Source organism: Clinocottus analis, unplaced genomic scaffold (assembly GCF_023055335.1).
Source record: "Clinocottus analis isolate CAN_PGR_092001 unplaced genomic scaffold, fCliAna1.0.p SCAF_9, whole genome shotgun sequence".
NCBI classification, from domain to species: domain Eukaryota; kingdom Metazoa; phylum Chordata; class Actinopteri; order Perciformes; family Cottidae; genus Clinocottus; species Clinocottus analis.
Window position 1 is genome coordinate 5753303 of NW_027176251.1, and position 15898 is coordinate 5769200.

A 15898-nucleotide genomic window follows, 5' to 3' on the forward strand; every position below is an offset into this window, starting at 1 on the left:
CTGTATTAAGAATGCACCAGCTCAAATTAAATGTTGTAGCAACCGTCTTTGAGCGCAATAGTGTGCATATGTTATCTCTTGGTTGTTCTGTTGGTCGTAATAGTAAGTAACTCAAACATTGGTTACGTATATGTATAATTAGTTTGCGCTTCAACGTCGCGCAATGCATTTTTTTGTTCGCCTTGGATAAAGTTAACATACGCTTATCTGTCAGACTGCAGCTAAGTGCAAAGGCTAAATGAGCAGGACACAAATAGCGCAGCCTTTGTTTGCGCCCTGTGTTTCAGTGTACTCGTCTGTTTAGGCCGGTAGTTGCTCGGTATGTCGGCTGTCAGCAGCCTCGTGCCTGCTCGGTTCTTGACCATCACAGCTCACTTTGTCATCGTTGTCACAATCTTTTGGTCGAGGGTAAGAAACAAATTTGATTCACTGAGTGAAATATTAAGTACGCATTATTGTTGCATCAATCATGCATGTTGGTGTTTTCCATCCAAAGCTGTTTAAAATGTTTGTTTCCTAGGAAAACAACGTGAAGGCTTGCTTGCCTTTGGATTTCACGCAAGAGCAGTATGACGATGAAGACACGAAGTAAGGAAACATTTGACACACACAACGTAAGAAGAGATTTGACCCATACAGCAAGGTTGTAGTTAAACCGAGAACCATGCACAGCATAGAGTCAGACACACATTTATCACTCCGGTCAAGTGTGCCCTCATCCGCCGAGTGAGCTGCACGCATGAAAATAATGATATTCATAACTTCACAATTTCCAATATTGAAACGGCTATAAAAACAGATCCTTAAACTTGTTAAGTGAAATTACAATGCAGTCTTGTTTAGACTGACCTCTGTGTTAAGAGTTGATAAATGTATGGATGCATGTAATTACAATTGTTCAAGGGGAGGCGCTGTTGCGCCTCATATGGCATGAAGTCACGTGACACCACTACCTTATAAGGGAGATGTTCGCTCTCTTCTTCTCTCGGTCTTACCTGACTCTCACGGAAGAGCAGCTTGTCCTAAAATAAACAATGCCGTGCATTGATGGCTGAAGAGACAAACGCCTGAACGTCCGTTCATTCCTAAGAATTAAGATTCCGCTGTGCAGGTAGGCAGAAGGTATAAGCCTACCTGTCAACAGGTTATGGGCCCAGCTAACGGAGAATGATTCTAAAATTTTGACGGACACGTGCGCGGATTGCTAGCAAGACTACGCTAGCAGACAGAAGCAAAGAGCTAGTTTAGCGCCGGGAGTGCCGGGAAGCTAAAGCTAGGCTGAAAAGGAGCTAAACTGAGCTACAAACAGAAAAAGTCATGACAAACAGAGGCAAGAGCAAGTGGCCCACGTTTGACGGGAGAGCAGAGGAGTATGAGCTCTGGGAAGAAAGGATGCTATGCTGCATGCATGGAGCGGGGCTGAAACGCACGATCCTCACAGAGCCCCAAGGACCACTGACGGTTGAAGAACAGGCTGAGGATGATAAACTGAATGCTGACGCCTATTGTGCATTGGCGCCGCTACTTGACAATACGAGCTTGGGACTAATATTCAGAGACACGAAGGACAAGGGCAGAGAGAGTCTCAAAGTGTTAAAAGAACATTACATCGGAAAAGGTAGACCCCGGATTGTCTCCCTGTATATAACAATGACTGCTCTGAAGAAAGCTGACAACGAGACTGTAACTGAATATATTATCCGAGCTGAGCAGATCATTACGGCACTCAGGGGTGCAGGTGAAGCACCGAGTGAGGGACTGATGATGGCGATGGTCATGAGGGGGTTACCGGAGAAGTACAAGCCATTCACACTGATGGTGACACATGGTTCAGCAGACATGACGCTGGGAGAGTTCAAGGCAAAGTTGAGAAATTTCGAGGCTTCAGAAGACTTAGACCCTGTCACGGAAGAGGCGGGAGAAAGGGTGCTGAGGGCCCAAGCTGCGCCAAGGAAAAAGACCGTGCCAGTGGAGATAGTGTGTTGGCGATGCGGAGAAAAGGGCCACAGAAGGAACGACTGCACAGAGAAAGTTTGGTGTAGCTTTTGCAAAAGCAAGGGACACACAGACAAGGCATGCTCAAAGAAGGAGCGTGAACAGAGCACCAGGTGTGCGTGTGTCCAAGATGGCGGCGACGGCGGTGGCTGTAGAGCGGGTCGTGAACAAGATGGCGCCCGGGGAGCTGCGGGAGGAGACCGCACCTTCAGGGCACACACCGAAGATGTTAGCCTCTCAGGCCAACAGCTGCGGACCCAGAGAAAGGGGCTGATCGTGGACACGGGTGCGTCGTCCCACATCATCAACGACAGGAGCAAGTTCAAGAGCTTCGACAGCACCTTCAAGCCAGAGAGGCACAGCATGGAACTGGCAGACGGGAAGCGTACCGCCGGGGTGGCGCAAGGCAGGGGAGACGCACAGGTATGCCTCATAGACAGCGATGGCCGCCGATGTACAGTGACTTTAAAGAACGCGCTCTACATTCCCTCGTATCCTCAAGAACTCTTCTCAGTGAAGTCTGCTACCTCTCACGGTGCCAAAGTACTCTTCGAAGAAGGTAATGATGTCATAGTGATGCCGGGTGGCACAAGGTATAATATTCATGTATATCAAAGAATGTACTACTTGCAAACCGAGTGTGATGTAGACGATGTATGTCATGTCAGCTATGATATGCAGACATGGCATGAAATAATGGGTCACTGCAATTACGAAGATATTTTGAAACTGCAGGATGTCACAGAAGGCATGCACATCAGAGGTGAAAAGCGTAGGCCTGATAAAGAATGTGCAGTGTGCATAGAGGGAAAATTTACTCAAACGAGAAACAGATATCCGACTGACAAGGTAAAGACACCACTTGAGCTGGTGAACACAGACCTAACTGGTCCAGTAAACAATGAGTCCATAGATGGTTTTAAGTACATGCAGTCTTTTACAGATGTGTGTACGGGGGCAGTGCTTGTTTACTTCCTGAAAGCAAAAAGTGATACAATTCAGGCCACTGAGAAATACCTGGCAGATGTAGCGCCTTATGGCACTGTGAAATGCATTAGATCAGATAACGGGACGGAGTTCACTAACAGAGGGTTTCAGACGCTACTGAGAAAGAACAAAATCAGACACGAGACTTCCTGTCCTTACTCCCCGCACCAGAACGGGACAGCGGAAAGGGAAGGGCGCACTCTTTTCGAGATGGCCAGATGTAAGCTTATTGACAGTGATCTACCGAAGAGTCTCTGGCATTACGCCATCCAGGAAGCAGCCTATACTAGGAACCGGTGCTTTAACAAACACACTGGCACTACTCCATATACAGCAATGACAGGTAAAAGATGCAATCTAGCCGAGGTACATAAGTTTGGTTCAGTGTGCTATGCCTACCAGCAAGACAGAGGGAAGCTAGATTCTAGATGTGAGAAAGGACTCTTTGTCGGCCATGACAAGAGCAGTCCTGCCTATCTAGTTTACTACCCCGATAAAGGAAAAGTGCAGAAGCACAGACTGGTAAAGTTTGTCACCAAGACAACATGTGAAAACGAGACTCAGACAGAGGAGCTAGAACTGAACCCCAAAGCAGGTTGTGACAAGAGCATAGATGTTTCACAGCCTAGTGTACTGAGCACAGAGGTACGGGCTGATAGTCCACAGTCAACGTCAGAGGATGATGGCGAAAAGCAACCTAGGATGACGCCACATGCCTCAGACAGTGGGAGATATCCCGTCAGAGAGCGTAAAGCCCCGGGGTATCTGAGAGATTACACTACGGAAGGTACTGATGACGACAGTACACTCATTAGTGTAGATTATTGCTACCGAGCCGTTTGTGGTGTACCTCTGACCTTTAAAGAGGCCATGACATCAACTGAGTCGGGAAAGTGGAAGGAAGCGATGGACGAGGAGATGAAGTCCCTAGAGGACAACCAGACCTTTACCCTGACTAAGTTACCAGAGGGCAGGAAGACAGTGGGAGGAAGGTGGGTATACTCGATTAAGGAGGACATTGACGGACACGACCAGTACAAAGCTAGGTTTGTAGCGAAAGGGTACAGTCAGAGAGCGGGAATAGATTATGGCGAGACATTCTCACCAACAGCAAATCTTACAAGTATACGGGTAGTGATGCAGAAGGCAGCTCAAGACGATTTGATCCTGCATCAAATGGACGTGAAAACAGCCTATCTGCACGCACCCATTGATCGAGATATCTACATGGAACAACCTGAAGGTTACGAAAAAGAGGGAGAGAAGCTAGTGTGTAAACTAGAGAAATCAATTTACGGCCTGAAGCAGTCGGGGCGTAATTGGAATGAGATGCTCCACACATGTCTTGTAGATGACGACTTCACTCAGAATCTGACTGACCAGTGCGTCTACACAAAAGAGTCTACAGAGGCAGGAAAGGTAATGGTAGTTATCTGGGTGGATGATCTTATCATTGCAGCCAGCAATACAGAGAGTCTTGAGAAAGTGAAGAACATGTTGTCTACCAGATTTAAAATGAAGGACCTGGGTAGGTTGAAGTATTTTCTGGGCATTGACTTCAGCCAGTCCGATGGCTGTGTAAAAATGTCGCAACAAAGATATGTTGAAAAGATACTGAAACGTTTCGACATGCAGGACTGCAGAACTAGAGAAACACCATGCGACCCAAAGTTAGACTACTCTGAAGACGCGTCTAAAATGTCTGATGTGAAGAAGTACAGAGAGGCTGTTGGCAGTCTCATTTACTTAACGACCTGTACACGTCCTGACATATGTTTTGTGGTGAGCAAGTTATCACAGCATTTTGCCGACCCTACAGATGAACATTGGGTTACGGTGAAACATGTTTTGCGTTATCTCAAGGGTACTGCAGACAAACAGCTTTGTTTCAGAAAGAGCAGAGAGGGTCTAGGTTTACAGGCATATAGTGACGCAGACTGGGCTGCGGACGCTAGCGACAGACGCAGTACCACAGGGTATTGTGTGTGTATGGGTAAAGACAGCTCCTTAGTCTCTTGGAAAACCAAGAAGCAACCCACGGTAGCATTATCCACATGCGAAGCCGAGTACATGGCCCTAGCTCTAACAATACAGGAGTGTATTTATTTGGAGCAATTACTGGGAGGTATAGATACCTATGTGTACAAGAAAACGGTCGTTTATGAGGACAACCAGGGGACAATTGCGCTTGCCAGAAACCCTGTATGTAGACAAAGATGTAAGCATGTGGACATTAAATATCACTTCATTAGGTCTACCATAAGGGAAGATAAGATGTCACTTGCCTACTGTCCCACAGACGACATGGTCGCTGATGTTATGACAAAGCCCGCATCCAGACTTAAGCTGAAGAACTTTGCAGGATTTATGTTTGGTGTGTAAAAATGTTGACTTCTGAATATGCCTTTTTGTTTGTTTTGTTTATGATGTAAAAGTTGTACATTATACATGTCATTCATAAGTGGGAGTGTTAAGAGTTGATAAATGTATGGATGCATGTAATTACAATTGTTCAAGGGGAGGCGCTGTTGCGCCTCATATGGCATGAAGTCACGTGACACCACTACCTTATAAGGGAGATGTTCGCTCTCTTCTTCTCTCGGTCTTACCTGACTCTCACGGAAGAGCAGCTTGTCCTAAAATAAACAATGCCGTGCATTGATGGCTGAAGAGACAAACGCCTGAACGTCCGTTCATTCCTAAGAATTAAGATTCCGCTGTGCAGGTAGGCAGAAGGTATAAGCCTACCTGTCAACACTCTGTCATGCACATGTGTATGGCCTTGTGATTTTACTGTACAGTTTTGGAGAAAAGTGACTTCAAAGTCAGCTTACATGTAATAATGATATTCATAACTTCACAATTTCCAATATTCAACATTGTACATGTGCATAACACAGGTCAGTCTGAACAAGGCTGCATTGTAAGTTTACTTTACAAATGTATGGATCTGTTTTTATAGCAGTTTGAATATTGGAAATTGTGACATTAAGAATATCATTGTCACTGAAGCTGAATTTGAATTTAATTTTCTCCAAAACTGTACAGTAAAATCTCAAGGCCATACACATGGACATAGCAGGGATCAGTCTGAACAAGACTGCGTTGTACTTTTAATTTACAAGTTTAAGGATATGCCGTTTGAGAATGAAATATCATTTAATTTGAGCTTTTGAGCTCAGCTTCTCTGGCTTCGCTGTGCTGCGTACCGCCCCCGTACCGTAACACCTTGAATAGACCTGCATTCAGAATTTCAATTGAGGCTCACTTGGCAGATGTGGGTCACTTGACCGCAGTACATTTATCTGAAAGATCCACATTCCCATAAACACACCCACAGAAAACATTCACCTCTTGTATTGCCTTTATACTGCCTCTGTGTGAACGCATAAGTGTTCCATACCTGAGAAATGTCTTGAGAAAATAATCAAAAGGCTTTGCAAATGTGAATTTGATACGTGCTTTCTTTTGTTTTCTATTAGCAGCCACAAATTCTGTTAAAAATAAACAGACTATGCACAGGCAATTTAGTGATGTCCCCACTGTTGTGGTCTTGACCGGCCTTGGAATACAATCTGAGGTCCTCCTGGTGTGAGACAGAGACAAGACTGAGTATAAATAAGATCGAGACAAGACAGAGACTAATTTTAAGCACCCCAACAGAACAGGGAAACACACCCTCTAATGTGTCTCTCTTTGTTGCAGGTTGGTGGTGGCATTGGCGGTCACCCTCGGTCTGTTCGCTATAGAGTTGGCTGGGTTCTTCTCGGGAGTGTCCATGTTCAACTGCAGCCAAGGTCTCCTGTGTATCCTTCAAACCGATCATGCGGGTGTCTCATTGATGATGATTGATAAAAGGATGGCGATATAATTAGTATATGTTAAATTCCCGCCAGGGGCCTTTGTTGTTACACCCTTCTCTCCGCCTTTGTTTCCTTTCTGACATCACTTCTACAAGAGCAGCAATTACAATGACATGTGTCTTCTCGACAAAGAAAGAGAGGTGGGAAATCATTCAGGCTAAGGATATAAGACATCCTCAAAAAGAGCAAGGAAATTGGTAGTATAAAAAGAGATTAGTGATGTTAAAAAGTCACTCTAGTTGTCAGTTACAATTCCATGACTCCAAACTCGTGTTTATTGGCCTCTTCGTCTACTATAGCAACAGGAGTCCATGCCAGTGCCTCAGTGGCTCTGCTTTTCTTTCTATTTGAGCAGTGGGCGTGTGACATCTACTGGTGGATCCTTTCCATTTGCAGGTTAGTGTATATACTGTATACTTAGTATCATCTGTTTTGTTTTTCCAAAAACATTTTTTTCCCTGACTGATATTAAACCCAGCACTGGCTGTCCACTGCGGCGCATCCGTATCTTTGTCTTTCTTTGTGTTTGAGAAGTGGGAATGCTGGACATATTGGGTTATTTTTTCCATCTGCAGGTTTGTGTGCGTGTGCGTGTTGATGTGCATGCATGTATCAACTTTCGGAGAGCAAAGTGATAGAACCTCCATAATCATAGATGTATTAGTAACTATGACATATAAATGCATGAAAGTAGTACTAAGCACTGTTTCCTTTACATTTCTGTCTCTGTCTCTCCCTCCAGTGTGCTTCCGGCTTTTGTGGAGATTCTTCTGTTTATAGCGGTTTTCGGACTGAAGAAGAAGCCATTATGAAAGAAAGTACTCATGAACATAAGTGTATAAGTCTATAAGTCTCAATCAAGAGACTAATCAGAAGAGGAAGAGATTTTAGATCCAGGAGGTCTGTGGTTCATTAATGAGGTACAGAGGAATTGATGACACTACTGTGTGCATACAGTGCACAAACAAACAGGGATAACAAGCAGCTCGCTGCAATTTTTTTTATACAATGTTGTAGAAAAAGAAACGATCAAGAAAATGTTTCAAAAGTTTACTGTGGATGTCTTAGAATGCTCAAATAAAATATTTCTCAAACTGCTGTGTGTTGTCTTTTCTTTGATACCCAAGTCATTCAGACACATCTGTTTCACAGTGCTCTGTACCAATACTCCTTCACCCAGATTAGCAGACCCTTACCGCAACCAGGTTTTTTTTTTTTATCAATTACATTATATTAAATAAGAGATGGATTGCAGAAAGGGAAAATAATACTAATTGAACATAAATACGTTGTAAAACGCAGTGTATATGTTGGATTAGTATTATTTATTACTTAACTTTTTTGAGCTCAAAAAGACTCAAACGTATCAGAAGAGAACATTTAACAAAGATGGTAATGTAATACACTCCTTTACAGCATAAGCCAAATTATTTCTGCGGGATAAATTGGTTTCATATTCAGTTCAGATTTGTTCTTTATTGATAAATTTCAATGTATTTGTATTCGTTTAAAACAGATTTATACTAAACTGAAATAAGAGACAAATGTGCCATGATTTTTTTAGCACTGGTTTATTCCGCAGATTTAGGAAGAAATTCCAGTCTCACCAGATACGTTTCTGTCTTCCGCTATCCACGACTCCGCCCACTGGTCCCACCAGACATTTGGTCCGGGTGGGAACGTTTTTTAGTTCCTAGAGCTGATGACAAATTAGCTAGCTGGACCAAGTTAAACCCAATTCACATTTATTTGACTACAAGGACTCTGCATTTATTTCAAACCATGGGTATGTATTACATGATTAATTTGTCAATCAAGTCAACTCACCAAACGCGTTTATTTTCGCAGAGACTTTGTAAAAAATCTCCAGCGGCCAAATATATGGCCAAGCTAGCTGACGTCTAGACACCTACTGAAAGCAGGCCCGCTGCAATGTTTCACTGTATATGCATTTGCCTACTCTAAAAAAACATGCATGTATTATTACACTGTGTATGCAGCGCGTTACATTAGCCCGACGCGTTTGCTGCTAACTTCGGTTGTTTAGCTTAGAGCTAACAGCAATTGGACGATAACGTCTGCGAAGGAGCACTGACGTGGCGTTACGTTATGAAGCGTCGGCCCATCGAGCCTCGAGAAATGTTGACTGCTCTTCTGAAGTTGATGTGTTTCTGAATTGATGATATTGTGGTTTAAAATGAAACAGAGTAATTTCAGCATCTACTATCCTAACATATACTTTGAGACGTCGCAGTAACTGAAACGAACTATTTCAACAGAGTAATAGGCTAAGTATAGTAAGTAAAGTATGTCGATTTCAAGTTGAAGTATCTTGTTCCAAAACTGTCTTCTCCGGTATATTACTGCATCCTAAGACTTTGCGTCAGCGTTGGAGTCATTCAATAAACACTTAATGTTCCCTGCAGCAGTGAACACAGGCACCTCTCTGGTCCTGTCCAGTCTGCTGTCAGTGCTGGTGTTTGCTGGGATGCAGATGTTCAGTAAGCAGTTGGGATCCACTGAGTGGCTGACCATCCTGGGAGGTTTCCTCGGCTCCGTCCTCTTCATCTGCTCCCTCACTGTATCCTATTAAACTGAGTCAATCCTCTGTTGCTAATCATTCAACTACACAATTTTAGAGACTTTAGTATTTTATTAGTTGTTCAAATGTGTTTTTCTTCCAATGAGCATTCCATGCTATTGCCTTTTTCTTTACAAATGTGGCAGCAAAATGCTGCTTCCCATTTTCTACATGATTTCTATATTTCCTACATGCTCAACATGATTTCTCTCAGCATTTATCTGATGTACAAATACCATTGAGAAGTGTTCCACCTTAACCTTTGTTTTCAGGCATTTAATAATATGGAAAATCTGATTTTTGGGAAGGGATTCCAAGCTAAGATATTCCCAGAGAGTAAGTAGCAACAGCACTGAAAACAAGCTCATGCTGTCAGTACACAATGTGTGTTTGTTATTCTTTTTTTGCTTGCAAGATGTTTAGCCTAAGATTTTTCCTATGATTTGTCAAGTGTTGGCTCAGCTTACACTGATTGATAAAGCATATCAGAACATCATAATGCCAGCCTCTCGTAGCAGGAGTTAACCCATTTAATACACAGTTGGTTAGTGTTTTTTACAGAGATGTAGCTATTAATCATAATGAATATACCATCTTACAAACGGTATGTGCAATATGCCAATAATTCTCTCAACTTCCAGTTCTGCTGTGCCTGTGCCTGTCACTGTTTGCCTCTGGTCTGGTACACCGTGTCTGTGTCACCACATGGTACGTGACAGCTCTGCAGATCACCCATAACTCCTTCAACTTCATTCAACACAGTAAACGTAGTTGTCAAATGTATTTTGTTCCATTGTTTTTTTTTCTTCTTTCTATTTCAGCCTGATATTCTCCCTCTTTGCCTTGTACTACATCAACAAAGTATCGGCAGCTCTATACCAAGCAACTGCTCCTGCAGTAACCCCAGCAAAAGCTGCCAGCAAGGGCAAAAGGAAGAACTGATGAATCTGTTGGATCCCACTTGCATTCAGTAAATCAGTTAATATTGCCCAGCTGCTGATGGTCAGTGCACCAGCTGTTTCATATTTTGTATTTTTGTGTTGAATCCAAAAACCTAGGTGTATTTCTGCAGGCTTTTTAAAGATTACTTGGGAAGTTATGATCAGTATAATGAGTACCACTTTGAAACCATGATTACAACATATTTACTTATTAATTTTTTACAACGATCTCATTTTGAGTCCATGCAAAGAGCCTGATGACTATCACATTCCTTCGATAACCTTTTCTCATCCCTCTTTTTACACTGATTGCACAGAGATTCAAACATCATGTTATCTGTGTATTCATCAGCACATACAGTTGCTTTTGTTTAATTCATTTTGTAATTAAACTCTGTAAAAGACTTTGACTGTGATTGCATTCTTTCAATCTAATGGCCGTGTGTTTGCTCAGGTGGGTGCAGTGTATCCTAACATTGTGATTTGAAAAACTGTAGGGGAGGTATAGAAACGGTAGCTTGTTTCCTCCTATTTCACCAATTGTGATCAAAATGCATCTAATGATGCCGCCTTAAAGAGAGGTGAGTGATGGTCAATTAGATCTACTTAATCATGGTAAAAGAAGTAGGACGCCATAGAATATGTCAAATATGTATGTAAAAATGTGTATATGTTTTATAGATTTATATATGTGCACTATTTTGTTATTATTGGGCAACAGTTCCAGTGGAGCCACTTGGTGGCCAACGCATCACTGGTCAGCTTCCTGCTGTTGCTCAGTGTGAATAGGGCGTTTCTGACAAATAGAAGCTTCCTTAGATCAACAGAGGCTTTAGGAACGGATGTGTATTATGTTATCGATTATATACTTTAATTACTGTAATCAAAGAGAACCATGGAAACGAGCATACTAAGTAATTTTATTAATTGTGTTTTTGAAAGATGAATCTAGTGGGTCATGCAATTGAAGACTGAATCAGAAGATGCCTCCAGAGTACAAAAGACCATTATTTTGACTAACGATCTTGACTCAGCCAATGAGAGGCCAAGACCAGGCTTGACATGTCCCATCATCATATCTGAAGATATGCGTGTCATTCTACTGATTTGTCTCATAATGCTTTGGCGTTGCCACCTTCATTATGATTCATATTAGAACTTTAAAAAAACACATTTCTTTGCTGCCAGATTTGCTAGATGTGAACGTCTCGACTCTAAAGAGAAAACGGTTTTAACAGATTTTTTTTGGGTCTATTTAAAGAAAGCGTCGCATTTGAAAGATATTTGCGTCGCGACGGTGACGGTCCTGTGGTATTTGCTCCTGCAGGCCTGACCGTTATTTGCACACTCACTCACTCTCTTTATCCCTCTACCCCCCCCCCCCCCCCCCCCCCCTCTCTCTCTCTCTCTCTCTCTCCTCCTATCATATTGGGCGTTGCCCAGCGGACTATAAAATCTTGAAAAACTTCCAGTAAGCCCCTGCACTCTCCACTAAATCTCAAACTACACTTTCTGCCTCTTTGTGACCTGGTGAGTTCATTATAATTACTTTGACACTATTTCTCTTTCTGCGCTCACTGTTGTGTAGCCTTTGTGTATACACAACATACGTCGAAGACAGATTTTTGTTTACGTGAAGAAGATTATTCATTTAAGTTCCTGTATAGTTTGAGGATACTCAAAAGCTGCTTTTTGTTGCATGTAATATTTGTATTTATAATTTCTCTAATCCTCCTCTGACTATTCGCGGCTCGTCCTCTGTTCCCGGTAAACGTAGTTTTCCTTCTTTTTCTTCCATTTTCGGAAAAGAGCATCTTTATTTTGGAACTCAACCAAAAAATGGTGGAATGGGAGGAAAAGGCAGAGCGGCTCGAGATAAGGAGGGTAGTTTATGAGCTTTAACGGGATGTCTAATAGTCCAAGAATGTGCTTTGAGTGCCAGTGAGACCAACACCCTAATCCTCTCTGAACAATGTGTTATTTTTGGATGAGTTACATTAAATCTGCAGACCTTTTACTGAAGTAAAAAAGTAAAAGTATTCATACAGAATGCATTGGCCTGTATCACAATTGTGTGATAGATTTATAATCATTGATTCAAATACCTTAAAGGTATACTTAAGTACAGTATTTGAGTTAATGTTACTTTCCACCACTGAGAAGCCTTCTGCTTTAATACAACCTTCAGAGTCTAGATTAAGTTAAAAAAGTAACCAAATAAAATGTTCCACTTTACAGTTTTTCTGCTCTATTGTTGAAAGATATTTAAGGTCCAAACCTATTTTATTTATTATCTAGTAGTTTAAACTATAACCAAGATAAATTTGTTAAGCTTATTCACTTGTAATTTGTTCTGCACAGTAACTTACAACAGCAGTGAGGTAGTAAAGAAAACGATATATACATCCAAACACATTCCTGCCCATACATGTCTTTCCTCCCCCCCAGTCCTCTCTTGTGCAGCCATGACTGAGTTAGAGAAGTGCATGGAGTCCCTGATTACCATCTTCCATCACTATGCCGATGAAGACAGTGATGGAAAAAGCTTAAGCAAGAAAGAATTCAGCAAACTATTAGAGACGGAGTTGCCCAACTTTTTGAAAGTAAGAATCTTTCCTTTTAAATATAATCTCGAATCAATGTGCATAATCTACCTTGGTTCTATTTTGCACCCTGAACTTTTTTTCTCTTTCAGAGCCAGAAAGACCCCAAAGCTGTGGAGAAGATCAGGAAGGATCTGGACCAAAACGGAGATTCTAAGGTGGACTTTGAAGAGTTCATGTCCCTCGTCGTCGGCCTCTCAATGTCCTGTGAGAAAATGTTCGTGCTCCATCAACAGAAGAAGTGCAAAAAGTGATGAAGAGTATAATGTTGTCGCACATATGGGTGCCAGATTACCAAGTAAAAATTACCTTTGACACGATATCACCTTCTGTTTGTTTGATTACTCTTCGATTGATTCATTGATTCACATTAATATGAATAAACAGGTGTGTTGTAGTTCACATCTGAATCATCATTTTACCCGTAAATACTCCTTGAATGTTCAAAATGTTCAATTAAGGTGGACAAAAGGTTCAATATGGGAATGTGCTGGGTCTCAGATGTTGCTTGGACTTGGGTGCAGCACCACATGGCTGTCTCTCATGAATTATGGGTTATGGTTGTGAAAATAAGCAGCCTTTCACATGCTGCAGCGAAGATTTAGTGGGGTTTAAAGGTGTATGATTTTTGGAGACCGTGGTGGTTTTCTCATGGTCGTCCTCCAGATGGCAAACTGTTCATTCCTCTGTGTTTCTAACTTGAATGTTCTTATAGTATCTCTATTAGCTTTTTATTTTAAGTATGAACATATTTAAAGGAATGTAACTCATTGCACCAACCACAATTCAACAGACAATACATGTATCTGAAAAGAAGTTCAAAGTGCAGGCAAAGGACATGGTGCACTGCAGAGCATGAGGTCTAATAATCCATCAGAAAGTACAGCCCTTTAGAAGACCCACAATGTTATATAAAGCAGATGCTAAAAGACAACTGATTTTTTTTTATTTGCCTGTTGGCAGTGATTGTACAAAAGCCTTCTCTGTCTTTCTCAGCCTGATTCTTAGGATAGTTGACATCACCAGCAGAGAGATCTTGCTGTGAATAAAAGGACACGACCCCTTAAATACATGGCAGAGAGGACAAAAGGCGCCTTTTATGCTACAAAAATGATTCTACATATTTTAAAGTCAGGGTTGAATCCAACGAACAGTCAGCATTGTGGCCAGTTTGTACAGGTGGTACTAATCTCATAAATGATGGTGCTATTTATTGTACCCCAGTAAGTCTTCACAGCGAAACAAAAGCGGCGTGGAATTGCACAGGTAGAGAAGCACATGTGTAAAAATGAAATGAATGATGGCCGGATTCCATGCAGCTGCTTTGATTTCAGGACTCTTGGTATCGTGACTGCTGGCTCACAGGCCCAATTCCAATCTCCACCCTTACGGACTCACAGACTTTGAGGCGCGCTCCCGCAAAACCCCAAGGGTTTAGCTCCGTCCCACTGTCACATTGTTGAGTGTTTGAGGACTCTGTGGCAGACATTTTCAGCCCTTTATGAACCCTTTCCATGAATCAGCATTAGATTCAGACTTTACCCAAGGGAATCACCCACAATGTATTGCAACAGTGGGAGTATGGAGACGTAAATAAAAGAACAAAGAAGACAGCGCATGTCTGATTAGTCTGGCAAATTACATTTACACAACAACATTAATGATTAAAGATGGGATATAAAAACACATGACATCAAAAGAATGCAAGCAGAAACTATATATATATATAGAGAGAGAGAGAGACAGAGAGAGAGAGAGAGAGAGAGAGAGAGAGAGAGAGAGAGAGAGAGAGAGAGATTTATTCATCAAACATTTTGTTTGGTTATTGAAGGTCTTTTGAGTAAATTCATGATTTGACGTTACTTCTACCCTTGTGAGAAAATGAACCTGGAAAATGTGAAGTATAATAATAATAAATAACCCCAATTGGCTACAATATTTTTTGACATTGTCATGGTATTGTGATGTGTTGCAGCAAAGTGCCGTCCCATTTGTATTGGCACTATTATTGGCCCTCACAGACTCACTCTTCCATTTAACAGGTGACCTCAGTAAGCCTGTGCTTTTCGTTCTCTGACCAGTCAATATGTACTGTGGACAAATAAGAAGCAACCCATCAAGGCCAATCCCTTTCACTGATTGAAAACGATTAGATTATCCTACTGTTCAGAGGTCGGGGGTCATCAGCCGCTGCGTTGCCTAGTAACGTGGCTTGCCTCTTCACTACCCAGTAAAAACGGTGAAATGTGTTGGTGCATGGACCCGCTGCTAGTCTATATTGTTACATCAATATAGTGTCAAGTTATTTAATTCATGTGACTTCACTAATGCTTGCAACCTCCACGGTGTCCATTGACTTTTTATTTAAGAATAGATTTATTTCGGTGTTAATAAAAGTGGTGCTGAGGGGATGATGCTGCAGCTGCGACAGTGTAACAAGTTTGACAGTTTTGTCCACACCCTTGTAAGACGTTCGAGTATACATCACACTGAACATCTCTCTCTCTCTCTCTCTGTCTCTCTTTCTCTTGCTCTCTTTCTCTCTCTCTTTATACTCCTATCATATTGGGCGTTGCTCAGTGAACTATAAAATCTTGAATAAACTTAAGCCCTGCACTCTTTAGTAAATCTCAACCTACAGTTTCTGCCTCTCTGTGACCTGGTGAGTTCATTATAATTACTATGACACTTTCTTTCTGCACTCACTGTCGTGTAGCCTTCATGTATACGTTGTATCAGTTTAGACAGAAAACTGATTTTTGTTGACGTGAAGAAGATTATACATCTAAGTTGCGGTGAAGTTTAAGGATACGCAAAAGCTGCTTTTTGTTGCACTTCAGTGTCACACCGTGGTGAGGGTTGTCTTGTTTTGGGTTATTCTCTTGTCATTTCCTGTTTTATTTTGAAAGCTTAACTCCCTCTTGTTTC

General features: G+C 41.8%; 3 protein-coding genes across 7 annotated transcripts; all 3 read left to right on the top strand.

Moving 5' to 3' along the window:
- The first annotated feature begins 10 nt into the window (after positions 1-10).
- Positions 11-7939, top strand: tmem107l (transmembrane protein 107 like). 4 transcript variants are annotated; one of them, XM_068570834.1, is made up of 6 exons: positions 11-102; positions 288-408; positions 521-588; positions 6688-6788; positions 7324-7420; positions 7588-7939. In XM_068570834.1, exons 2-6 carry the CDS (start codon positions 322-324, stop codon positions 7655-7657), a joined length of 423 nt encoding a protein of 140 aa, XP_068426935.1. In that variant the 5' UTR covers positions 11-102; positions 288-321; the 3' UTR covers positions 7658-7939. The 4 variants fall into 4 exon arrangements, with proteins under 4 accessions (XP_068426935.1, XP_068426936.1, XP_068426934.1 ...); XM_068570835.1 differs by having other exon boundaries at positions 305-408; XM_068570833.1 differs by lacking the exon at positions 7324-7420 and adding an exon at positions 7145-7241 and having other exon boundaries at positions 11-408.
- Positions 7940-8526: 587 nt separating this feature from the next.
- On the top strand, positions 8527-10768 carry krtcap2 (keratinocyte associated protein 2). Of its 2 annotated transcripts, none has more exons than XM_068570435.1 (5): positions 8527-8631; positions 9272-9426; positions 9699-9762; positions 10068-10134; positions 10248-10768. In XM_068570435.1, exons 1-5 carry the CDS (start codon positions 8628-8630, stop codon positions 10366-10368), a joined length of 411 nt encoding a protein of 136 aa, XP_068426536.1. In that variant the 5' UTR covers positions 8527-8627; the 3' UTR covers positions 10369-10768. The 2 variants fall into 2 exon arrangements, with proteins under 2 accessions (XP_068426536.1, XP_068426537.1); XM_068570436.1 differs by having other exon boundaries at positions 8548-8631; positions 9275-9426; positions 10248-10508.
- Positions 10769-11761: 993 nt separating this feature from the next.
- LOC137781592 (protein S100-A1-like) lies at positions 11762-13290 on the top strand. The gene is made up of 3 exons (XM_068570453.1): positions 11762-11897; positions 12816-12970; positions 13063-13290. Exons 2-3 carry the CDS (start codon positions 12833-12835, stop codon positions 13222-13224), a joined length of 300 nt encoding a protein of 99 aa, XP_068426554.1. The 5' UTR covers positions 11762-11897; positions 12816-12832; the 3' UTR covers positions 13225-13290.
- The last annotated feature ends 2608 nt before the right edge of the window (positions 13291-15898 follow it).

What these genes read in the sequence shown, in the direction of transcription:
- tmem107l (XM_068570833.1), top strand. Translation starts at nt 322, where the DNA reads ATGTCGGCTGTCAGCAGCCTCGTGCCTGCTCGGTTCTTGACCATCACA. An exon ending in TCACAATCTTTTGGTCGAGG is followed by an intron (nt 409 to 520) that starts GTAAGAAACAAA and finishes TTTGTTTCCTAG; the next exon opens with GAAAACAACGTGAAGGCTTG. An exon ending in TGGATCCTTTCCATTTGCAG is followed by an intron (nt 7,242 to 7,587) that starts GTTAGTGTATAT and finishes CTCTCCCTCCAG; the next exon opens with TGTGCTTCCGGCTTTTGTGG.
- krtcap2 (XM_068570435.1), top strand. An exon ending in TCTTCATCTGCTCCCTCACT is followed by an intron (nt 9,427 to 9,698) that starts GTATCCTATTAA and finishes CTTTGTTTTCAG; the next exon opens with GCATTTAATAATATGGAAAA. An exon ending in CGTGTCTGTGTCACCACATG is followed by an intron (nt 10,135 to 10,247) that starts GTACGTGACAGC and finishes TTTCTATTTCAG; the next exon opens with CCTGATATTCTCCCTCTTTG.
- LOC137781592 (XM_068570453.1), top strand. Translation starts at nt 12,833, where the DNA reads ATGACTGAGTTAGAGAAGTGCATGGAGTCCCTGATTACCATCTTCCAT. An exon ending in AGTTGCCCAACTTTTTGAAA is followed by an intron (nt 12,971 to 13,062) that starts GTAAGAATCTTT and finishes TTTCTCTTTCAG; the next exon opens with AGCCAGAAAGACCCCAAAGC.